Source organism: Aythya marila (assembly GCF_965140915.1).
Source record: "Aythya marila genome assembly, chromosome: 3".
NCBI lineage: Eukaryota > Metazoa > Chordata > Aves > Anseriformes > Anatidae > Aythya > Aythya marila.
Window position 1 is genome coordinate 13148705 of NC_139044.1, and position 23355 is coordinate 13172059.

General features: G+C 56.3%; 2 protein-coding genes across 2 annotated transcripts; one reads left to right on the forward strand and one right to left on the reverse strand.

Annotated features, from left to right (window-relative positions):
* The first annotated feature begins 5718 nt into the window (after positions 1 to 5718).
* PEX6 (peroxisomal biogenesis factor 6) lies at positions 5719 to 20284 on the forward strand. The gene is made up of 17 exons (XM_082757934.1): positions 5719 to 6669; positions 6758 to 6921; positions 7654 to 7737; positions 8317 to 8419; positions 8591 to 8727; positions 8812 to 8923; positions 11707 to 11915; positions 12413 to 12605; positions 12961 to 13037; positions 13145 to 13277; positions 15388 to 15593; positions 15674 to 15735; positions 16049 to 16157; positions 17343 to 17459; positions 18086 to 18163; positions 19223 to 19362; positions 19683 to 20284. The coding sequence occupies exons 1-17, from the start codon at positions 5755 to 5757 to the stop codon at positions 19817 to 19819; spliced, it is 2976 nt and encodes a 991-aa protein (XP_082614060.1). The 5' UTR covers positions 5719 to 5754; the 3' UTR covers positions 19820 to 20284.
* Positions 20285 to 21299: 1015 nt separating this feature from the next.
* GNMT (glycine N-methyltransferase) lies at positions 21300 to 23186 on the reverse strand. Its single transcript, XM_082758253.1, has 6 exons — positions 22918 to 23186; positions 22703 to 22830; positions 22503 to 22616; positions 21899 to 22041; positions 21685 to 21806; positions 21300 to 21607 (listed from the first exon to the last, which is right to left on the reverse strand). The coding sequence occupies exons 1-6, from the start codon at positions 23121 to 23123 to the stop codon at positions 21436 to 21438; spliced, it is 885 nt and encodes a 294-aa protein (XP_082614379.1). The 5' UTR covers positions 23124 to 23186; the 3' UTR covers positions 21300 to 21435.
* Between the last annotated feature and the right edge of the window lie 169 nt (positions 23187 to 23355).

Genomic DNA, 23355 nt, shown 5'->3' on the forward strand with positions numbered 1-23355 from the left:
GGTAGGTGCTAGCTTAGAGAAGATCCTGGACAGACCCGTGCCTAAACAGGGCTTGAGCGCTGTGTACTCACACAGGGGAGCAGAGTGAAGCCCTCGTGTGTCTCTCCAGAGCTGAGGCCCAGTTCAGCGGCCTCCACATGCCCAAAGGTGATTGATTTTCACCCAAGATCTGAGCTTATCCAGAAACACCTGCTGCCCTGGAGGGTACAGAGCTGGGCTTCGTGTCCTCATGTCCCATGATTAAACACAAGGAGCTCATTTTGGGCTAGGTGAACCAGTGCTGGAGGAACCGGTAGTGTACCTCAGCCTCCCGAGCAAGTACATGGAGCAGGACAGCTCCGGCAGCCCCATGAGCATCCCCAGCCATGATGGCATGTGCAAGGGTGCTGTGGCCATCCAGCTGTTCAAATTTGGGCTTCAGCCAGTCCTCCTCTCACCGCTGTGCTGAGTTGGCCTGTGTGTGCACTGTGATGGCTATCCTGGAACACCTCCAGCTTTATCTGCTGGCCAAAATCTAACTGAAAATTATCAGAAGGCTTTATTACAATCTGAGTAATCCCAATTTGGAAAGTTTCCTAATGCCGCTCAATGGGAGCGTGGCTGTGTAATGATGCTGTCACCTGTCCCTGTCCCTGCTGCTGAGCCTGGTGGCAGCTCCTCCCAGACTTGGTGCTGTGCAGGGGCCTGGGGGGCACAGGGGGAGACGGCTGGCTGGGAAGAGCAGAGCCATCATCTGCAAATATCCCACCTTCAACCCCCCCTCTCCACAGTCAGGCCTGCTGGGGGGTGGGAGGAACATATGCATGGTAAATACAAGCTTTGCAGGAAAAAAAAATACCCATATGATGGAGTGGGGGGGGCACAGTTCAGGAAAGGACTAGCCAGGGCTTACTGCAGCAGCAATTAGGCTCTGTGAGAGCCGAGACTTAGCACATTGCAGGTCTAATCCTGCCTGAGCAGCATCTGCAAACCCTTTATTTGGGCTGTGCCATGCTGGCACTGGATGCCTGCAATCTTTTTTTTTTTTTTTTTTTTTTTTTCTGCCCTGCCCTGCCTATGTGCAGATGGCCTGGCTCTTCACCTCTCACTGGGCACAGCACTGCGAGCCACGAGCACCACGTCACTGCAACAAGGGGAACAGCACGGTCCCCTCCCCATGTGCGGTGCAGAGCTCTCCCGGCAGGACATGGTGGGCTCCCAGCTCTCATTTTGTGCTGCAAGGGGTGGTGGTTCGCAGGGAGAACTACGGGCCTGAGGCATGGTTCACAGAGGCATAGGATGGTTTGGGTTGGAAGGGACCTTAAAGATCACCGTGTTCCAACCCCACTGACATGGGCAGGGATGCCTCCCACTAGACCAAAGCCTCAAAGCTTCATCCAACCCAGTCTTGAAAGCTTACAGTTATCAAGAGATGGTTACAGGACTGCTGCCACATACAGGGGTTTGGCTACTATAGGACTCGCATTGAGAAACCTGCTCTGCTGGGGGCTGATGGTCAGCAGCCAGGCCCACCCATGAGCCTTCTCACCTCAATGCTGACCAAAGGGGATCCCTCAGACTGCCCTCGTGGGCCGTGTGCCCTGGCCCCTCACCCCCACAAATGACCTGGGCTGGGCCCCCACTACACACAGCAGTGCCTTTCCTGTACTGGGGAGACCACAAGGTGTCACTCTAATTTCCCCCCTTGCTCTCACCACTAGTGTCAAGGAGGTGAGAGCACTCAGCACTTATCATTCTCACCACTTCCGTGGCTTCTTGCTTCTTCGTTTGGTGGAAGAGCTCTCCCCTCTGCTTGGGAGGCTGCAAAACGAAAACAAAAACGAAAACAGATGGAGCTCCCTGACCTGACATGTTCTGGCCTTTTACAAGGCTAAAGCTTTAGGAGCTGTTCTGCGCTGAAACTGTGAAACAAGGCACCACCAGCCACATTCTGCTAGGAGGTTCTTAAGAGTCTGTTCATAGCATCACAGAATGGCTTCTGAGGTTGGAAGGGACTTCTGAAGATCATCTGCTCCCACCCCTCTGCCAAGCACGGTCACCTAGAGCACATCTCACAGGCTTCCAATGTGGGAAACCTATCCAGGCGGGTTTTGAGTATCTCCAGAGAAGGAGACACCACAGGCTCTCTGGGCAACCTGTTCAAGTGCTCTGTCACCCTCACAGTAAAAAAGTCTTTTCTCCTCTTCAGCTGGCACCTCTGGGTTTCAGTTTGTGCCTGTTGCCTCTTGTCCTGTTGCTGGGCACCACTGAAAAGAGCCAGGCCCCATTCTCCTGACTCCCTCCCTGCAGATGTTTAGACACCCTGATAAGATCCCCTCTCAGTGTTGTCTTCCCCAAAGAAACAGGCCCAGTTCTCTCAGCCTCTCCTCATATGACAGATGCTCCAGTGCCCTGATCATCTTTGGAGCCCTCTGCTGGGTTTCCTCCAGTAGCTCCATGGCCCCTTAGGAGGCTACTACCTGGACACAATACTCCACGTGGGGCCTCACCCGGGTTAAGGAGAGGGGCACGAACACATCCTTTGACCAGCTGGCAGCACACTTTCAAATGCAACCCAGGATGCCACTGGCCTTTTTGGCTTTCTTGGCCACATCGGTGGCTCATGGATAACGTGCCGTCCACCAGGACTCCCAGGTCCTTCTGCATAGAGCTGCTTTCCAGCAGCTCAGCCTCCAACCTGTACTGGTGCAGGGGGTCATTCCTCCCTATGTGCAGGACCCTTCATTTGTCTTTGTTGCAATTCATGATTCTAACTTTGTATAATTCTAACACTGGGCCTTGTTCTGTCAAGGACAGCTCACCCTCCCCGGACAGAGACTCCATGGCCTTTCTGGACACCTGTACTGGCTCTGCACCCTTGTGGGGAAGCTTCTCCTTATTTTTCTCTGGGATGTCTCCATCTGGAAGCTTGGGCCTTGGTACCACTCATGTTTCTGCTACACAGCACGTATGATAACATGCAGGCTTCATCTCCTCACCTCCTTCTCAGCAGGCAGCTGTAGTTAGCAGCTGGTCCCATCCGTGAGCTTGGTCTCCTTAATGCTGACCAAAGGGGATCCCTCAGCCTGCCCTCGTGGGCCGTGTGCCCTGGCCCCTCAACCCCACAAATGCCCTGGGCTGGGCCCACACTACACACAGCAGTGCCTTTCCTGTACTGGGGAGACCACAAGTGGACGCAGGAGCCCAGACACCATTACAAAAATGCCACCAAATAAGAAACCAAAGTTGTTTTACTGATGGTTTTTTATTGTTATTATTGCTATTGCACTTGGAGTCCCAATCTGGGGAAGAACTGCTGATGAAGCATCCTGAATGGACTCGGCACTGCACTCCAGCTCTTCTTCCTGGCACACCTGAGGACTTGTGCTTCTCCAGAGGAACAGCTGTCTGCCTCACTGCTTGGTCTGAGCCACTGCTGTCCTCTGTGCACTGCCACGGAGGGCATGGCTTCGTCTCCAAGCACCTCCTTGTTGGGCAGCCTTCTCGTCCTCAGGCTGAGACACCAAGGCCCAGCGTCAGCTTGTGAGGGGGCCTCCTGCCGCCCCACTGCAGCAGACCAAAGGAAGCCAAGTCCACTCTTGCCCACTCCTTGGGACTCTGTGCCGAAGAGATGACACCACTGCCCAAGAGGTGGGGATTGGGCATGAGGGATGTGGAAGGAGGCCATCCCGCAGGCAAGCCTGCTAGATGTTTCCCGGATGGCCTCTCCCAGGTAACGGTGGTGGTGGAGGCTGTGCCGGGGATACAGAGCTTTCCGGGTGCTCCTGCAATGGTGACGTCTTGCAGGTGGGAGCCCTGGCACGGTGACGCTGTGCCAAACCACGAGGGCTGGAGGTGGATCCACCTCCATCAGCTCCTCCACCTCTGGCGCTGGATCTACCTCCATGGGCTCCGCCTCAGCAGCCACGGTTGCTCTGCTCCCACTGGCACTGCTCCGCCACCACTTCTTCTTGGGTTTGATGAACCGCTCTGACCCACGCAAGTGTGGGCAGCAATTCCTCCAGGACCTCTTATTTCCAGCCATCGCTGATGAGCACAGAGGGCCTCGAAGCTCAGCGAGCATTGGGCCAGGCGCAGGGGGTTTTATAGGGCCGATTCCCCTTTGACATCATGGAACCTCACTGAAAGACCCTGTGATGGCACGAGGCCTAACATCGTTGTTTTGGTCGTGGTTTTCTGCGACCTGAAAGAGGCAGTGGAAGGAGGCCTGGTGGTGTGAGGAAGAGAAGATGTCTCTCTGATTTCCCCCCTTGCTCTCACCACTAGTGTCAAGGAGGTGAGAGCACTCAGCACTTACCATTCTCACCACTTCCGTACCTTCTTGCTTCTTCGTTCGGTGGAAGAGCTCTCCCCTCTGCTTAGGAGGCTGCAAAACGAAAACGAAAATGAAAACAGATGGAGCTCCTTGACCTGACATGTTCTGGCCTTTTACAAGGCTAAAGCTTTAGGAGCTGTTCTGCGCTGAAACTGTGAAACAAGGCACCACCAGCCACATTCTGCTAGGAGGTTCTTAAGAGTCTGTTCATAGCATCACAGAATGGCTTCTGAGGTTGGAAGGGACTTCTGAAGATCATCTGCTCCCACCCCTCTGCCAAGCATGGTCACCTAGAGCACACAGTCACATTCTTGGTCACATTGTTCGCTCATGGTTTATCTGGTGTTCAGCAGGACTTCCACATCCTTCTGCGCAGAGCTGCTTTCCAGTAGCTCAGCCCCCAACGTCTACTGGTGCAGGGGGTCACTGCTCCCTAGGTGCAGGACACTGCATTTGCCTGTGTTGAACTTCGTGACGTTCCTCTTGGCCCAACTCTCCAGCTTTCCAGTCTCCTCTGAATGGCAACAGAGCCTTCTGGTGTATCAGCCATTCCTCCCAGTTTTGTGTCATCAGCAAACTTGCTGAGGGTGCACTCTATCCTATGATCTGGTTCATTGATGAAGCTGAACAAGATTGTTGTCTGCTTCCCTAAAAGAAAAAGAATAAAGAAAGCTATTATAGGAGGTACCACTACCGTGACAATCTGTAATTGTCAGACTTCTGGAGAGCAAGTATTTGCATACTTTTTACATGCAGTTGATTTGTTTATAAATGGGTTTAATTATTATTACTTTATATTATTGCTAATAATAGTAATTTATTAATATTAATGTTTAGTAATATTAAGAATGGTAACAATAATAGTAATAAAGAGCCTAAATTTTCTTCCATTGAAATCAAGAGAAGAAGTATTAAACTTTTATGATATCTGGAGTTAGTGCTATGAAATGGTAGCTACCTCTTGGAATCACCAATAAAAGAAATTTTACGGTTTGAGTGTGCAGAGGTGGCTTTTAAAAGACCTTGTGGTTTTTAAAAAAACATCTATGTGGATATGGAGCTTAGTGCTATGGGTTATATGGTTAGCGGTTAGTGCTATGAGTGATACGGGTTAGTGGAGGACTTGGTAGTGTTAGGTCAGAGGTTGGACTGGGTGATCGTGGAGGTGGCAGTCCAACCCAGGTGATTCTGTGGGAGAAGGGGCGCGGGAAGGCGATGAGTTTATTGTGGTGAATTTCTGAGCTTTTACTGAATTTCTAATGGAGGACGCCGCCTCTCTATGCTACCAGCCGCCACTCTATGACCCGGGCGGCGCGCGGGCGAGCCGCTCTGCCCCTCCCCTCCATACCCTGAGGCCGCCCGGCCCCTGTGCGCCTGCGCGCCGCGGCCGCTCTACCCTCTCCCTCCCCCCCCGTCTCTATGGTGTCGTGGCGGCGCCCATGGCGGTGGCGGTGCTGCGGCCGCTGGACGCTCCCCCGGCCGAGCTGGCGCCGGTGACGGCGCTGCTGCTGGCCCCGGAGCCGCTGTGCGCGGCGCTGCGGGGCCGGACCGGCGCTGGGAGCAGCGGCGGAGGCGGAGGAGGAGGCGGCGGCGGGCTGGTGCTGGCCGTGCGGCCGGCGGGGCGCGGCGGGGCGCAGGCCGTGCTGCTGAGCGCTGTGGCGCTGGAGGCGGCGGGGCGCCGGGGGGCCGAGCTGTGGCTCCGCGGGGCGCTGCTGCGCCGCCTGGGGCTGGCTGCGGGCCGCAGGGTGGCCGTGTGGCCGCTGCGCCGCCCCCCGCCGCTCGCCTGGGTGCTGCTGGCGGCGGCGGCGGGGGGCGGAGGAGGGGGGAGGCCGGCGGGGGGCGCGGTGCTGGCGAGGAGGGGCGAGGCCTTGCCGGGAGCCGGCCCCGGGCCCGGCCCGCTGGTGCTGGAGGCTCGGCCGGCGCTGCAGGGGCTGCTGGGCAGCGGCACCCGCGTCGCCCTCGCGGCCCCTCCGCCGCCGCCCGGTGGTGGTGTCGCCTCCTGGCGTCGCCCCGCAGCGCCGCCGCTCGTGTCCCGCTTCGCCGCCGGCCCCCGGGCTGCTGAGGGGCCGCGGCTGAAGGCTGCGCCCCCCGGTGGTGGCGCCGGCGGAGGGGCGGAGGTGTGGGTGAGCCGGCGCGGGCTGCTGGCCTTGGGGTTGTTCCACGGGGAGTGGGTGCGGGTGAGAGCAGAGGGGGAGGCCCGACAGCACCTGGCGGCGCTGCTGGCTCGCCCGCCCGCCTGGGAGTACCCGCGGGCTGCCCGCAGAAAGCCCCCCGATGGCACCGCGCTGCTGGCGCCGGCCCTCGCCTTCAACCTGGGCTGCGACCCTGCTGGCGGTGGGCTCTTCTGTCTGCAGGTGGGTGCTGCGGGGAGCGGGTGGTGGGCTGGGGGGCAGCTGAGGAGGGAGCTGGGGGTGGCTCATAGTGTCCCTTGTCCTGCCACAGAGGTATGAAGGAAAGGCTGGTGCTGCGGAGGGGAAAGGAAGCCAGTCCTTGCTGTCCGTGCCGCCCTTCGCCAAGGAGCTGCACCTAGAGATCGTCTGCTCGCCAGCCTACAGTGCCAGAGGAGTCTATGACCGTACTCTCTACAAGCACTTTGAAACGCCCCGGTGAGCCACACAGAAAAGCCACACATTTCTATTTTTGCTCTTGGGAGGCCTTGTTTGCAAGCTGCACCCTCACTGTATGTTCGTGGCATCCAGATCCAATACATGCTGATTACATGCATAACCAATAGCAGAATGCTTATGGAGAGTATTTCCAAATGTCTGTTTGCAACATCTGCTCCCCATGAGTTCACACAGGTTCACTTCCAAGCAGCATCTCTTGTCCTGTCCCTCGAAAGTCACCCTTAAATCTCTTTCCTTATAATTTACCATCCAACAGCAAAGGCTCCCAAGGACTGCCCGCAGACTTCCCTTCTGGGGCATGTCCATAACCCCAGTTTTCAGCTTTGAGTGAAGATCAGTGACTGGGAAGCTGGATGTGCTGTAGTCTTTGCTTGTGAAACCTGCCCCCAAGCCTTTTCAGGAGCCTCGTTATGAGGCTTTCTGCTGTTGCAATTAGCCAGGCACAAGAAGGTGACTTTGTCGGGAAGTGACACTCTTTGACAGTGTTCATCTTCTGTATCTCCCCCTTAGTAGTCTGGTTGCAGCTACTCTCATCCCATGCATGCCAAATCTTCAAGTGGTTGTTTTTGGTTTTAGAATGCAAGAGAGGAGTGAATTGGTATAAATTGTGACATTCTTTTCTGTAAAAACAGCTGTGGTATGGGGAGGACATGCAAGAAGAATTTACTGTTTTTCAGTGTTGAAACTGCGTTTTGTTGTTGTTTCTTGTAGGCTTGTCCAGGAGGGAGACATCCTGTGTGTTCCTACGTTTGGGCATGCTGAGTTTTTAGATGTAAATGCAGACAAATTCCTTAGGTAGGTGGCAGTAAACTACGGTGCTATCACATGAATACTAAAGAGAAAAGGTTCTTCTCCACTCTTGTTTCTCTTGAAACAAGACAGCAGATTCCGTTCTTACCTGTCTCTGGAGGTGACAGTTTTTCTGCCTCTTATTTTGGGGGAAGAAGGAAATGTTTTGCTTGGATTATTGTTGAATCATTAAGGTTAGAAAAGCCCTCCAAGATCATCTGGTCCAACCATCCACCTACCACCAGCATCACCCACTAAACCACATCCCCAGGCACCATGTCCAGCCTTTCCTTGAACACATCCAGGGACGGTGACTCCACCACCTCCCTGGGCAACCCGTCCCAGTGCCTGACTGCTCTTTCTGAGAAGAAGGCAGAATGAGAAGTTAGGAGTTAGTCCAGCAGTACCTGTGAGCTGAAGCCACCAGGGGAAGCTGTAGCTGTTGACAGTCCTTTTGGTCTGCCTAGCCAGACAGGAAGCAAAAGTCTCTCTGCCTACCCTTGCCTCTCAGTTGGCTCTTGGCTGATGGATGCTTTGTCTTCCAGATCTTGACTCCATGATTCTGACTACTTGTTTTTCCTTTAGGTGGCCAGAGCTGTACTTCAAAGTGAGGAAGATTTTAGGCATGGTGGAAGGCGAGCAGTCTGAGGGTTACCTGGCGGACACGCAGAACACCTCTTTGTATCTGGTAAGATGTTAGAGGAGGGCAGGGAGGGTGTACTGAGCCTGAGGGTGCTCTACAGATGCCAGATGTGCCTGTGGAAGCTTGTGCTTCCCCTGCTCTTGTAGAAGGGCATTTCAGGACAGACTGTCGCTTGGTAGCTGTCTTTTCTCAGCTGCTGTTCTGTTTTCCTCACAGGTGGGCTCAACAAACAGTGCTGTCCCATCTGCCCCAGCCTATAACAGTCATGAGTTCTGGAGCAGCTTGTCTCCTGACGGACTCTCTGACGTTGTGAAGAATCTCTGCGATGCACTTCGGCCTCACCTGAACAGTCAGTGAGTTAAATTCCCTTCCCTCACGCCTCGGGAGAGCTGGGGCCCTGCTCCCCAGTCACTGGGAGAACTGCCTCTGTGTTACAGGGCAACCACGCTGAGCAGGGTGGGCAGCGTTCTCCTCTCAGGACCAAGTGGCAGTGGGAAGCTGATGGCTGTCAGAGCTGCGTGTAGCTGCCTCAACCTCCACCTCTTCAAGGTAATTCCTCCTCTGGCTGGTTGATGATTCTATGATCTCTCGGCCCAGAGGTTGCCTTTCTACCTTTTTTTTTTTTTTTTTTTTAATAACTATTATTTCGGTGAGTCTAACTGACTGTACAGACAGTGCAGCACACGGTAGTGTTTTAGGGGATTTCACATCACTGGGTAGGGCACTGAGTTGGAACCATACCCCAGAGGCTGGCACCAAGTGAAAACACAGAAGTTGAGGAGGTGATGAGGGCAGGAACTGCAGTGACACCGGGTGTTTGCAGTTGTCCGTGATAAAAAGCATGTTGCAGAGTGAGGCAGAGATCACACTGAGATCTTCCCCAGCTGGGCAGGAATCCTACAAAAGAAAGGTGGCCGTCGGTTTGATACCAACGTGTGTGCCAGGTCTGCTTCAAAATCTCACTGCCTTTAGAAGAGCTGCGCTGTAGTTGGGCTTCCTTCCATTCACTGAGAATCCGTCCATGAGGACACAAAAGCCCCCACATCTTCCATTGCTGTGCTTGGCTTTGGAAAGGGGAATGACCTCAAAATGAGGTTTGTTTAGAAAAAGAGAGTTGGCCAAGGTAAGAAGTCCTTACATCTGCTACGGGAGCAAATGAGGGGCAGCGTGCCGTAACACAAGGTGACTGCATAGATCATACAGGGATGGGCTTGAGAAAAGTGAATTGAAGCCAGAGCAGATGAGCAGGAGGGTAAAGGAAGCAAGAAACATCCTTCAAAGGACACAAAACTGAGGTTAGAGTGAAGGATGGCGTTAGCAAAGACTAGGATGTGTGTGAGCTGCTGGGAAATAATCCCTGTAGTTCCTGCAGAGCCAAGCCCTGTCCAGTAACCCTTCAGGAGGTTACTGAAGGTGTTACAGCAAGCATGTGGTGAAGGGAGCGTGACTGAGACAGTCTACTTAGGATTTGAAAAGGCTGTTTGGGAAACTGTGGCGGTGAGATGCGAGTGAAGATCCTGGCTTGGATATAATGCTGGTTAAAGGTTTGGGACATGATGGTCCGATGAGTCTGAGCTGATGGTAGCTGATGTACCTTCACAATCAGCAGGGGAGCTCTGCAGGTGTCTGGACTGGGAGCTGTGCTGTTCAGCATATTGAGAAATGACGTGGGAAAGAGGATGAATTGAGATCTGGTGGTTGTTCAAAACAAAGCCATTAAAGGTACGAGGAGACAGATGGACAGACTGTCCTTGGGCTAGAGGAGAGGTTGAATGAGACAAAGTGACTGAGCAGTAAGATGCCAGATAAAATTTTTTGGAGGTAGCTTTACAAGAAAAGTGTTGGATTTCAAGCTGGCTGTCACCAGTCAGGATCAATACTTCTGTTCTATGTCAGTGGCTTCATGAAAACTTTGGCTTTGCTCTCCATACATGGAGAGCAAAGGGCAGAGGGCTGTAAATGCTTACCCTGATCTTATTCTTTCTTAAGCAGCCACTTGTGGCCATGCATGGAGACAAGATAGTGGGCTAAGTGGACTCTTGGTCTGTACCAGTACAGCCATTGGTAGGTTTTCACAGCTGCAGCTACACTGGGTAAACTTTATGGACAATATGAGGTCTAGCCCGTGTCTCTGAACAGCACTTAGAGTTCTGAACACAAACACTGTCTTCACTGACTTGTTAAAAATGCCGTTTTCCTTCTGCGCACTCCTTTTTTTTCACTCTGAGAGTCTGGATGTATTCCTCAAATTCTTTAATCTCCTTGAATCTATAGATTTATATTTGTAAGGGGCTTGGAAGTTGCAGGGTGACTTTTCTAAGAGCTTCCCAAACTCTAAAAGGACTTGGAAGAAGAAAAAAGCTAGAGTAGAAGAGAGCTTGAAGGTTCCTTTTTGTGGAAGGAAAACATAAGCTTACTCCTTTCGTGTGGGTCTTGTTAAACTCACAGAAAACAAGCTAAGCATTTTGGATATTTGGGTTTTCTTCTTTTGCTTAGAAGTTGGGTCCTGTTAAATTGTGGCACTACTTGGACAGAGAAGAGCAGTTACGAGAGTAAATCCATAACAGTGGGTGAGTGAGGGAGGCAGATAAAGCCCTGGCCGTTGCCCAGCACCGTGTCTTGTTCCAAGCAAAATGTCCTGTAGGGAGTCTTTGTCACAGATCCACTGCTAAACCTCCGGCTTCTCAGTGTGCAGGAGCCATATCTGGAGACTTCTGGCAACGCTGCAGAACAACCAGCAGATTTCCTCTCCTCTCTGTGCAAAACCTCTCAGCACCAGGAGGCAGCAGTGTGTGTTTGCAGCAGTGTTGGAGCTGCTGTTCCAGAGCTCACCAGCAGCCTCTCCGTTTTGGATGACTTCATGCAGTGTTTGCCTAGTAAACAGTGTAAAGCCACCCACAACTTCTCTTTTTCTCCTCTTACCTTCTACCTCTCTCTTGCGCTTTGAGCCTGTGTGGCACGGAGCTGAATAGTGCCCTGAGCCTTCCCCTCTGCTCTTTACCCTGTTCCTCCGAGGCGCCTTGTTCTCCCTGACCTGTTCTCTTCCACAGCTCTCCCCTCCCTTCCAGCACAGGTTGGCTGAGCCGTGACATCTCCTTCATTGACTTCTCCACTCCCTCGTCCTCAGCTCTTTCAGCCAAGACCCTTCTGCTCCTCTGTCCTCCTGCAGGGAATCAGGAAACTGCCATTTCTGCATGTCAGATACTCCCGAAAACCCCTTTCAGTTGCGGATTGCCCACGGCAGGCTCCATGGAAGCGAGCGTTGCTCCCAGTCCCCAGCCTGTCCACGTTGCAGCCCCTGCAGTCCGTGCTTTGTGTGGCCTGTCTTGCAGGTGGATTGCGTGAGCTTGTGCGGTGACACCAGTGGAGCCACGGAGGAGAAAATACAGGTGGCCTTCGCCCAGGCCCAGCAGTTCCGTCCCTGCGTGCTTCTGCTGAAAGACATAGAGCTGCTGGGCAGGGACCGGGACATGCTGGGAGAGGACGCCAGGGTCATCGCCACTCTGCGCCAGCTGCTTCTGGATCGAGACCCAGCCCTGAGGTACGGACCTTGTTGGGCACCCAGGATGATTGTTTCCTTTACTTTTTTATGTCATTTGGCCCCAGCTCTGAGGCTGAGGGGCTCAGGGGGCCTTATTGTCCAAGTTTGGGCTGGTTTCTGAGTTTATTCAGATGAGCAAAGCTGGCGTAGTTGTGAGGCATGCCAAGGGTCGCAGGGTCTGCGGAGCTGTTCTGCTGGGATTGCAGAGCTAAACCCCAGGAGAATCCCTCAGCAGATGAGAAACACCAGGGAGCAGGGAGGGAGGCCTCAGGTGAAGAGATGAGACATCACTTGAGGGGCCTGAGCTGGGGGCAGAGCTCACAAAGCAGTTCACGGGTAAGCTGGAGGAGAGTGGTATATGGGAGAGCTTGGCTAGCACGTGCACGTTTCTCAGAGGAAAGGCAACTACTGGAGAGTGATGTGATGTGGGTGACAGCAGTGGGGAGGAGGAGGTTTTCACAGAGCTGCAACCGTTCACTGCCCCCCTTTCTCAACAGCCACCCTGTCCTGGTGATCGGCACAACCTGCAGACCCCAGGATGTTCCTACAGATGTGCAGACTGCTTTCCTTCATGAGGTGAAGATGGAAGCCCTTTCCGAGGAGCAGCGGAGGTCGATGCTGAGCGTGCTGACCGCCAGTCTTCCTCTGGGCAAAGAAGTGAACCTCGCCAAGCTGGCCCGCAGGACTGCAGTGAGTGAAATCGCAGTGACACGTGGCAGGGGGCAGCCCCGTGATATGGCAGGATGGGAGAGAAGGGACAAATCCCGTAGCCCAGTCAGTATCTTCAGTGGTGAACCCCAGTCCTCAGACATCAGTCTTAAGAGCAGATTTCTGGTGGCTGAGGAATCGATGCTTCTTGCAGAGGGTTGATGCTCTGCTCTGCTAGAAGTCAATTTGAAAAATGGAAAGGAAAAAAACAAAAGACAAATCATAGCCATCAACCAAAGCACAGAAGCTCAGAGTACAGCTCTGCAGGGAACCTTTCCCGTACACCTTTTATGGCCTGGCTGGACTGAACTAATACTCTTTGTTTCCGCGTTCACAGGGTTTTGTGCTGGGGGATTTCTGTGCCTTGCTGTCCCACAGCAGCCGGGCTGCCTGTACCCGCATCCAGGCCTTGAGGTAGCCTGGGCAATTTGGCAGGAGGCGGGGAGGGTGGGGATGCAGCGAGCCCAGCCGTGCTGGGAGCAGGGCAGTGCCTGAGCCCTTCCCTTCTCTTTCCTTGCCAGTTTCCCGGGTGGACTGAGTGAGGAAGTAGAGAGGGATTTTTGCACTGCTGGCTTCCCAGTGCTTGAGGAGGATTTCAGCGTTGCTCTGGACCAGCTGCATGATGCCCACTCACAGGCAGTGGGAGCCCCAAAGGTAGGATGCTGGGGCAGAGGAGGGGGTTGTTTCTCTAAAAAATCCTCTCTCTGTGGCTCAAGATGCTTCTCTCAAACTTTGCCAGACCTGTGCTGTGCCTGAGCATGTTGCTTCCTGCTGTCTCATTCCACATACTCCACAAGCCATGAAAAACAGTCCAGGTGTGTTTTTTGGACCCCGTTGGCTTTGGATTTGCTCAGGGAAGCACTTTGCAGCTCTAATTGGAGGCGGCTTCATCAGTAGGGGTGCCAGGCTGCATCGCTCAGCCTCTCGAGAGGCTGCTGCCTCACTGGGGTCTCTCCAGCTGCCTGGTATATAGGAACATGGAGAGGTTCCTCCCTGCAGAGGGAGTTTCCCCAAGTGTGAGAAGCTTTAGACTTGATCCATGGCCTTGGCCATGGCTCGAGCTGGCACAGGGTTTTCCGAGAGCCGGGCGGTTTGAAAAGTTGGGGATCCTTTAGGGAAAGGGACGGGGGGCTGAGAGAAAACCAGCAGTCAGCTCCTGGGGAGGAACGTGCTCTGCCTCTGGTGGCTCATGACCGGGGAAACAGTATTTGGGGTCACCACTTCTGCTGAGCAGTGCAGTGCCAGGACCAAGCAAAATGATCAGAGCCTCTTCTCCCTGCCCCCACGTGCAGACGACTGCGCTCAGCACAGGGCTGGAAACACTGCCCTCAGAGCAGTTGTTCCAGCACCTTCCCCAGCTGCTTGTTTGCAGTCCTGCCCGAGCGAGGTGTCGCCTCGCTGCTCTCGTCAGCAGGGAGCTACTCTGGGGCTGCTCGGTATCTAATTAATTCAGGAATTAACCAAACGAGCTCTGCTTCGAGGTGTGTTTACCAAGTTCACTATAAGCCAAATACTAACCACAGAGCATGCTCGGCAGCGGGCTGTGTGAATGGAAGCTAATTCTGCTTGTATTTTGCAATCCGTTATCGATTTCTTAGTTACTGGCTGGGGTTCAAGAAGCCCATTAGCAGACACGGATACTTTCAACGTATGTAACTCTCGGTTCCGTGCTTACTTTTTCTGGTTAGTCACACAATTTTTTTTTTGCAGTTAATGGGACGCCAGCTTGAGCCTCTGAGAAAAAAATGATTTCAAACTTCAGTTGCTAGCAGCATCTGCAGCGTGTCCTACAGCTGCAATGTTCTCTGAAAACAACCCTGCAGTTTTCCAGCTCTTGTGCTGATGTCTGCAGGAGCGTGGGGGAGAAGGCAGCTCTCCTATTCATCAGCGGTGAAGGAAGGGTGCCTGGGATCTTTGGCTTTAGGTTTTTTTTTCTAGAAATCCTTATCTTGTCAGACCCGATTTTCCGGCAGAGTTGCTGGACAGCTGGAGGAAAAGCGCGATAACATCTCGAGTAGCAGAGCAAGGAGAGCCGAAGGAGGGGAGGGAGCCAAAGGAGGGGGAAAGAATTTCCCTGTGGCCTATTTTTAAACTCCCCAGTTGTGCTGGCACCTGTTCACCACCCAGCCAGCAGCTGGGGGCAGCGTGCTGGGGCTTTGTTTTCTCTGCATGTTCCCACGAGAGCTGCTCTGGCTCTGGGGGATCTGTCACCCGGGCTGTGGCATTCCTGCTATTTCGAAGGCTTTGCGCAGAGCATCCTCCTCCAAGGTTCTTTTAGCATAAAATAACACAAGTGGCATGGCTCCCCCCTCTCAAGTTTGCTGTCTTTCCTCACTTAGCAATCCTCCCTTGCATACTTGCAGTTGGCCCCATCCCTACCTACTTGTAAACCCATGAATTTTGTTCCTGCTTTTCCCTTTTCAAAAGCAGCTAGTTTTTTTTTTGCAGTGCCCTCCAGGCTGTCTGGCTCTCACATCCTCCTTCACGTGACAGAGCTGTTAGTAGCCCAGGTTTTATCACTGTTGCAAAGCCCTTGCTCAGTCTCAGCACCGTGGGGGACAAAGTGCCCTAAACACACGTTGTTAGGCCCGTTTTTCCTTCTTTCACCCTTCCCCCATGTGTCCCTAGGGGGATCTCAGGTGGCTGGGCAGTGTGGTGAGGGGCTGACTTGCTGCTGCGCAGCATGAGAGGCCGACGACTGGAGCAAGAGCTGAACAGGCAGGCTCAGGAAGAAGTGCTGACGGGGACTCTCCCTCTCATGCAGATCCCCTCCGTGTCCTGGCAGGATGTTGGTGGGCTCCACGAGGTGAAGAAGGAGATCCTGGACACAATCCAGTTGCCCCTGGAGCACCCAGAACTGCTGTCGCTGGGTCTGTGCCGCTCTGGTCTGCTGCTGTACGGGCCTCCCGGCACAGGGAAGACCTTGCTGGCAAAAGCCGTGGCAACCACGTGCACCATGACCTTCCTTAGGTGAAGAGCCTTGCAGGAGGACTGGCTTTCTCCTAGCGCTGGCTGGCCCTGCTCTAACCAGCTCCCTTCTCTCCCTGCAGCGTGAAGGGGCCGGAGCTCATCAACATGTACGTGGGGCAGAGCGAGGAGAACGTGCGTAACGGTGAGTGGAAGCGTCCTGAGCCTGCACGTGGCCAGAGGGGCTGCTCTGTGGTGCCAGAGGGAAGGGGGAGTGCTTAAACTGCTTTTCCAAACACCCATCCACAGCAGGCAGCAAGGGCATATATCCAGCAGTCCCTAACACCCAGTCTGGCTCTCTCTGAGCCCCTCTGGCAGGAGTAGAGGGATGGTGAGGCAGCAGGCAGCTGATTTCCATCCACAGCTCTTCAGCTCTTCTCTGCTGGTGACTCCATTCAGGTCCCGTTGATTTGCTCCTCCTGCTTTTCTCATCTCGTGTGCTCTCTGTCTCCTCCCAGTGTTTGCCAGAGCCCGGGCAGCTGCTCCCTGCATCATCTTCTTTGACGAACTGGATTCCCTGGCCCCAAATCGTGGGCGGAGTGGAGACTCCGGGGGTGTCATGGACAGGTGAGCGAGCGTGGCGTGTCCTTGGGAGAGCAGGCATGCCTGCCTCAGCTAGGGGTGCACAGGGTGGCCCAGCGAGGCAGAGTCCATCCCAGCTCTTTATCTCCCTTTTCCCTTCCTGCTCTCTTCAAACCCTCTGCGTGGCCTGTCTCCTCTCAGGCTCATAGTACGTCTGTTTGCATTGCAGCAGATTCCTGATTGCCCAAGCTTGTTGTGCAAACATTTGGTTAAAACTGAGCCTCCTCCAACTGCTTCTGTGGCTGCCAACTGTTCCCTTTGGCCTCTTCCAAGGCCATCCTTCACACCCCTGCTTTTTGCAGTGGGAAACCTTTCAGCTGCCTCTGGTAGAAGCAAAGCACGTACAGCTTGGCGATGCCCAGAAACAGGGTGACTTCCCCCAGGGCTCTTATGCTGAGCTGATAGTCCCTCTCCAGTCTTCTCACTATCCAGGAGGGATTCTGCAGAGTTCTGCAGTGCCACCATGTGCCCACAGTGCCCGTCTTCATGCACACAAAGCAATTGCTTTGGAAGGGGCTGGGTATGGTTTGTGTTGGTTGGCTCAGGCGATGCCAGAAACTGGTTGAGATTCCCGTATGCCAGGAGGCCTGCACAGCACTGCAGTACTCTGCTGCCAGATGTCCTTGAGCCCGGTGGTTTGCAGAACTAGATCAGCACCGTGTGCTGTTTGCTGCCCTGAGGACTGGTCAGCAGCATCGCAGGCCCACCAGGGAGTCCCCAGCACTGACTGACAGGGCAGCCCTGCAGCTGAGCTTGCTGGGCAGCACCACGTAGCAGGGAGAGTTGGGATTGACCAGCACATCTGTGTGGGGAATCTGATCCCTAGCCGTGCGTGCCTGCCTATGTTTGGTCTGTGTTACCAGCGTCTGATAGCAAGTTGTAAGCACGTGCAGCCAGCCTGGAAGGGTTCAGAGCCAAGTGCAAGTAGGAAGGACCGTCTTGGTACCAGGGGCTTGTGCTGACTTTGCAATGAGCCCACACAATCGCTGGCTGTGCCTGGAGAGTCTGGGCAGCTGTGTCTGGGCTGTTCTAGGGAAGAGAAGTAGGAGGTGAAGCCCAGGATGTGGAGCTTTAGTGGTCTCCCCTGTTCTTTCTTCTATTTGGTGGCTGGGAGTGACAGCAGTGCCTTGCCAGGGCCCAGTTGTGAATATCCCATCTTGTTCCCTGCAGAGTTGTCTCGCAGCTCCTGGCTGAGCTCGACGGCCTTCATTCCAGCCGGGAGGTGTTTGTCATTGGAGCCACCAACAGGCCTGACCTCCTGGACCCCGCGCTGCTCCGGCCGGGCAGGTACATCACCTCCAACCCTGCCTCGCTTCAGGGCAGGGCTGTAGAGCACCTCAGCCGGTGATGAGCTGAGCTGGGTCTCTGCCACCTTCCCCCCCCGCAGAGACTCTTCCTAAAGCCTGCCCTGGCTTCTGGGGAAGGCAGGCAGCTGACACGAGGCCAGAGCTGATAGCTGTAGCAGCAGCACAAGCTACCGTGCTTGTTACTTCCCCCCCCTACTCTGGTTATTGCCCCAGCAGCAGAGCAGGGCAGTAGGAGTCTCACTGTGACACCAAACTGGCAGTAGGACTTGGTCCCCCAGGGTCTTTTCTGAAGAACTCTCTCCCAGCTTGTCTTCGTACCTGGGGTTTGCCCGTCCTGGGGCAGGGCTTTGTATCTGCCCTTGCTGGACCCCACGTGGTTCCTGTCAGGCCATTTCTCCAGCCTGCCAAGGTCCCTCTGAAGAGCAGCCTTGACCTCCAGCATCTGTAACACCCTCAAAGTCTTCTGTTGTCCGTGGACTTGACAGCAGAAGGAGCTGCCCCAGGGCCACCACCTCTCAGTTTTGGTGCACAGGGCTGAGCACCAGTGGCAGGTGTTTCTGGGCCTGTTCTTGACCACCTCTTTTATTTTTTTTTCTCTGCTGACAGGTTTGACAAGCTGGTGTATGTGGGCATAAATGAAGACCGGGAGTCCCAGCTGCAGGTGCTGAGTGCAGTCACCAGGAAGTGAGTGATGCTGTTCTCTTGCAGCACCTTTCCATCACCTTGCGGTGGGTGGCAGCCTTCCTAGGAGCAGGCCACCCCTTGCTTGAGGATCCTGGCCGTGTGGTGAGGCTGCAGTGCACCAACACAGCAGGAAGGTCCCACTTGCTTTCTGCAAGACTTCCACAAGCACATCAGCTGCTTTTTCCAGAGCCGAGGGTGAAGGCAGCTCTGTCCATCGTACTGCCTCTTGTCTTGTGATGTTGAGGGGTGCTGTTCAGCCCATGCTCTGTGCATGTTTCTCTGTTTCCCAGATAAAACACTGGTTGTGGGGTCACCAAGTAGCAGGGTTTGGCTGCTTCTCCAGCTTCTCTGAGCTCCGGAGAGCATCTCTGGAAGCAGAAGAGCAAGCTGTGCAATGTGGGTGTGGAGTTACACCTCAACAGCTGGGTGAGCAGCAGAGCATCTGCTCTGCATCTGCTTTAGCTAGGACTTTTGTGTCATGGGTCGCTGTCATCGCTGCTCCTTTCGAGGATGAGCTAGCAGGAGACGTGAGGGCGTGGGCGGGCTGCGAGCATCGTCTCACACCGTGCGGTTTGGCAGCCGTGCCCTCCAGAGCTGTGCGCTCCTTCGTGCCGTAGGAGGCTTGCTGCTGTCTGCCGTGTGGCTCTGATGGGATGGTTTGGTGTTCCAGTGGTTCCTGCTGTCTGTAATTAAGCGTGTTCTTATTCAGCCCTGGCTGCAGGCTGTTCCCAGGTGTGCAGAGCGTTTAATTTCCCTGAGTGAGGACTTGAAGTTGCCTTTGATCCTGCTTAGCAGGAGAGAGGACCTCACTGTGGGGATGTTTCAAAGAGAAATGACTGTGGTTAAAAAAATAAAATAACCAAACAAACATAAACAAACAAACAAAGCCCTTTGATTTTTTTGGAGCGTGCGGAGCAGAGTCCAGAAGTTGCTAAACATGGGGTGTGACTCTGTGGCCTCTGATTCCTCCTGCCCAGTCACTCTGGCTGCTGCATATCTACCAGACTGTTTTTATTTTTGTCCTGTGGCTCTGACACCTGTGGCTTCGTTTCCTGGCAGGTTTAAACTGGATCCTTCCGTGAATCTCAGCAGCATCCTAGAAAAATGCCCGGCTCAGCTGACAGGAGCAGACATCTACGCGCTGTGCTCGGATGCCATGATGTGCGCCGTCAAACGCAAGGTGGAATGGATCGAGGAAGGTGGGAGCCTGACCCCAGCCCATCCCAGGCATTGTGGCTGCCCAGCTCAGGGGTTACAGCTGCTGGCAGTAACTGGGCTTCGGGAGGAGAGCCTCGGAGGCTCTGGGGCTGTCTCTGAGCGCTGGGCTGTGGGTTACTGGCAGGCAGTTTCGACGTGTGTGAGCATCTCCACCTCCAGTGCTTGGCCCTGGGGGGAAAGAGAGGCACGGGTTTTCTTTCCAGGCCAAATTCCCTCCCTTGGCAGGAGAGAGGGATGCTGGATCTTGCCAGCCGCCCTAGTGCCTTGTTCTCAGTCTTTTCCCATTCTCTGTCTCACGCAGGGCTGGACACAGAGAGCTCTGCTCTCATCCTGACCATGGAAGACTTCCTGCAGGCTGCTGCGAGGCTGCAGCCGTCGGTGTCTGAGCAGGAGCTGCTCAGGTACAGACACATCCAGCAGAAGTTTGCTGCCTGCTGACGCTCAGCGCAGGTGGGCCTGGAGGAACCAAGGGGAGGATGTGCTAAAGAAGCGAGAGAACTGGGCTGAAAACAGACGCCCTGCTGGTGGACCCCGTTTTTTGAGCTGGGCTGAAAAAGTGGCCGTGCAGTTTCGTGTGCAGGCGCTGTTCTGCTCAGCCTCCCCGGGTGGTGGGTTGTGTAGCAATCCCTCAGCTGTAGAGGAGAACCCAGGAACAGGCCAGGGTGACCCCAGGCAGGGGAGAAGCTGAGTCTGGTGAGTGTGGGCAGCACGGGGGTGTCCCAGGACAGCAGAGCGAGGCCAAAACTGGACCCAGTTTGGCAGCGGGACGCGGGCTGGAGGCAGTCACTTGTAGGACATGAGGCAATGCTGCTGCCACAGGCCTGGCCTTGACATGGTCTCCGTGAATAAATAGAGGTTTCTGCTCCATTGCGGCACTGCCTGGCCTCAGATCTTTGTCCATGGTGCTCAGGACAGTCCCTGCTAGCCCCTGGGAGAACTGGGTGTCCCAGAGGAACCCGCGTCCGGCAGGGAACGGGGAGTGCAGGCACATGGCTGGGGCCACCAACCCTTGTGGGGCTTGGAGAAGATGAAGGAAAACCTCGCTGCTGCCTGCAGAGGGAGCCCCGTTCTTCCTGGAGGAGCTGCAACAGGGACAAGTGGCAGCAAGAGAAAATCCCACTAGATACCAGGAAAAACTTCTCGCAGCAAAGAGGGGGCCTCCAGCCTTGGAAATACTCACCCCAACCCCTGGCTGGAGCAGCCTGGAGCTGCCCCACCTAAGCCAACCTGCGCTGAGCGTGAGCTGGACCAGACACCCCCGAGGCCCTGTCTCACCTCACTGCCACACGTGCACTGCTTCCTGGCCTTTGCCAAGGGTGCCAAATAACCCCCACACTTGAGCTGTGCGTGTCGGGCAGCTGGCCGGCAGCTGCCTTGTGTCTGCCAGGTCCCTGCCGCTGCTCCCACAGCTCCGGGGCAGTCCCAGGGTAAAGCAGGGAGCCGTGAGCGCCCCAGCCCCGCGGGGTGTTGGTGCTGCCCACACCAGGACTGCTGCCAGCGGTGTCCCTGTGCCACGTGCGGCTGGTGAGGACCTTATCCTGGTCCAGGCACTTGGTGCGTGACCGCCAGCTGAGTGCCTCGAGCACTGCTGCTCTGGCTCCTGAGCGTGTTCAGGCAGAGCTGGCCATGACCACACCGTGCTGCTGGATGTGGCCACCACCTCTTCCCCAGGGCGAATGAGGAGGGGGCTGCAGCCGTACCAAGGAGAGCAGTGTCAGGAAAAGGGGGTTGGAGGTGTGGTGGGGACATGCAGCCACCCAGGAGCCAGCCCACCCTGGCCACTTGGTGACTGGCAGCAGCAAGGAGCAGAGAGAGGGGGGTGAGGCTGTACCTGTGCTACCCCCTGCTCCCCCTAAGGTCTGGCAGTCCTTGCCCTGGGTACCCAGATCCCCCATACACGGACACACGGACCACAGGCTCCAGTAGCTCTCACAGGTGCTCTTAATTAACAGGAGGGGGCTCCCAGGCAGCTCGCGGCGATGTCCCCAGCCCCCTGCGTGTCCCCAGAGCCGCTCGGAGCTCTCCACCGCCACAGTCCCATCTTGGTAGCCCCCTCACGCCGTCTTCTTCACGACGTGGATGAAGTAGCAGGGGATGTGGGCCTGGCCTGGCGTGTAGGGCTGGAAGTCACCCAGGACGCTGTGCTGGCACTTCCCCTGGAAGGCACCCTTCAGCAGCGCCGTGAAGGCCTCCAGCCGGTGCGGGTAGTACGAGAGCCGAAATTTGCTGCGAGGAGGCAACGGTGGTGAGGCCGGGGGGGGGCTCGGTGCCCACCAGGAACCACCGTGGTGCCCCCCTCTCACCTCAGCTCCGGGGAGGCCCCCGCCTCCGTCGGGGGGACCTGCACAGTGTAGTCCAGGGTCACCATGTGGGCCTTGTTGTTCACCAGCAGCACCGAGGTGGTGATGTCCTTGGTCAAGTCGCTCTGGGGAGCACAGGAGGGGCATGGGGAAGGGGCTGGGGAATGGGGTAGGTGCAGAGGGGCGCGGGGTAGGGCAGGGTCCGGCAGACGCCCACCTTGTAGTAGATGTTCTTGCCGGGTGGTGCGCAGCCCGTGGCCAGGATATGGTCGTAGTTGCGGTGGTCGATGACCAGGACGCCCCCCGGCCGCACCATGCTGGCGATGTTCCTCAGGGCCAGCTTGTGGTCGCTCTGGTCCCCTGCGGAGGGAACCGCGGCGTCCCCAGGCAGGGGTTGTGCCCTCGTACCCCCAGGACCACCGCCACCCCCCTCATTTCACCCATACCCAAATCCTTGCACCCCCCCCTCAGCTCTTAGCTCGGGGAACCCGCAGCCCCACCCAGGGTATGAGCTCAGGCACGTTCTCAGCCTCGCCGGGGCAGCGCAGGGAACCCACAGCCCCACTTGTGGCACGAGTCTGGGTGTGCCTCCAGCCTTGCCAGGGACGCGACACCGATGCACGCAGCCCCGCCACCCCGGGGCCTGGTGGCCCCGCTCGTGCCATGAACCTGGGCACGTTCCCTGGCGACGCAGCACCACCGCCTTGGTTAACCCACTCGTGCCACGAGTTAGGGAAAGTTCTCAGCCTCCTGGGCTATGAGTAGGGGTAGAGGTGGGTTTGTGACCCCTCCCCGCGCCCTCCCACCCCCTCCAGCCTCACCTTTGAAGTCAGGCAGGTGCGCGAAGGAGTTGCCCAGGCAGATGACAGCATCGAACCCGTCCCCTGGCTTCTCCAGGTCCTTCTCCAGCGTGAGCCAGTTGGCCTCCTCGATGACTGCAGCGCAGGGGAACGCGTGAGGGCAGCTCCCCCCCCCCCCGTCCCCAACACCACCCTTTCCCTGCGAGCTTCCCCCAGCTCACCCCATCGGTCGAAGGGCTCCTCCTTGCGCCGCTCCCAGCGCTCCTTCAGCGCGTACTTGAGCATCTTGTCGCTGGCGTCCACGCTGGTCACCTGGAAGCCCTCCTCCAGCAGCATGATGGAGTCCACCCTGGGGACACGGCTGTCAGCGGGGCGCCGAGGAGGGCTTTGGGGAGGGAAGGGGGGGATGGGGGCTCACTGCTGCGCGGTGCCTCACCCGGTGCCGCAGGCCACGTCGAGCACGGAGCGGCAGCGGTGCTGGCGGAGCAGCGCCAGGAGCCAGCTGCGGTACTCGGCCGTGCGGCTCCGCGTGTCCCCGATGTACAGCTGCCACACGCGGGCCGCCCGCCCGTCCGCGTACTGGTCCGGCAGCCCCTCCGCCGCCACCCCCAGCGACCGCGTCCGGTACACGCTGTCCACCATCCCGCCGCCCGCTCCGGATCCGGCTCCGGCTCCGGCCCCGGCCCCGGCCCCGGTCCCGGCCCCGGTCCCGCTCCGGCCTCGGCCCCGCTCCCTGCGCGCCACTCCCCCCGATCCCGGGCGCGCCACTCCTCCCGGCGCGCCACTCCCTCGCCACGCCCCCCGCACTCCCCCCGCCGCCAGCCAATCGCCTGCCGCGCCCCTTCCCGCGCCACGCCCCCCGCCTGCCCTCCCG

What these genes read in the sequence shown, in the direction of transcription:
- PEX6 (XM_082757934.1), top strand. Translation starts at nt 5,755, where the DNA reads ATGGCGGTGGCGGTGCTGCGGCCGCTGGACGCTCCCCCGGCCGAGCTG. An exon ending in TGCACCATGACCTTCCTTAG is followed by an intron (nt 15,594 to 15,673) that starts GTGAAGAGCCTT and finishes CTCTCCCTGCAG; the next exon opens with CGTGAAGGGGCCGGAGCTCA. An exon ending in CTGAGTGCAGTCACCAGGAA is followed by an intron (nt 18,164 to 19,222) that starts GTGAGTGATGCT and finishes GTTTCCTGGCAG; the next exon opens with GTTTAAACTGGATCCTTCCG.
- GNMT (XM_082758253.1), bottom strand. Translation starts at nt 23,123, where the DNA reads ATGGTGGACAGCGTGTACCGGACGCGGTCGCTGGGGGTGGCGGCGGAG. An exon ending in GGAGCCCTTCGACCGATGGG is followed by an intron (nt 22,617 to 22,702) that starts GTGAGCTGGGGG and finishes CCTGCGCTGCAG; the next exon opens with TCATCGAGGAGGCCAACTGG. An exon ending in GCAAGAACATCTACTACAAG is followed by an intron (nt 21,807 to 21,898) that starts GTGGGCGTCTGC and finishes TGTGCTCCCCAG; the next exon opens with AGCGACTTGACCAAGGACAT.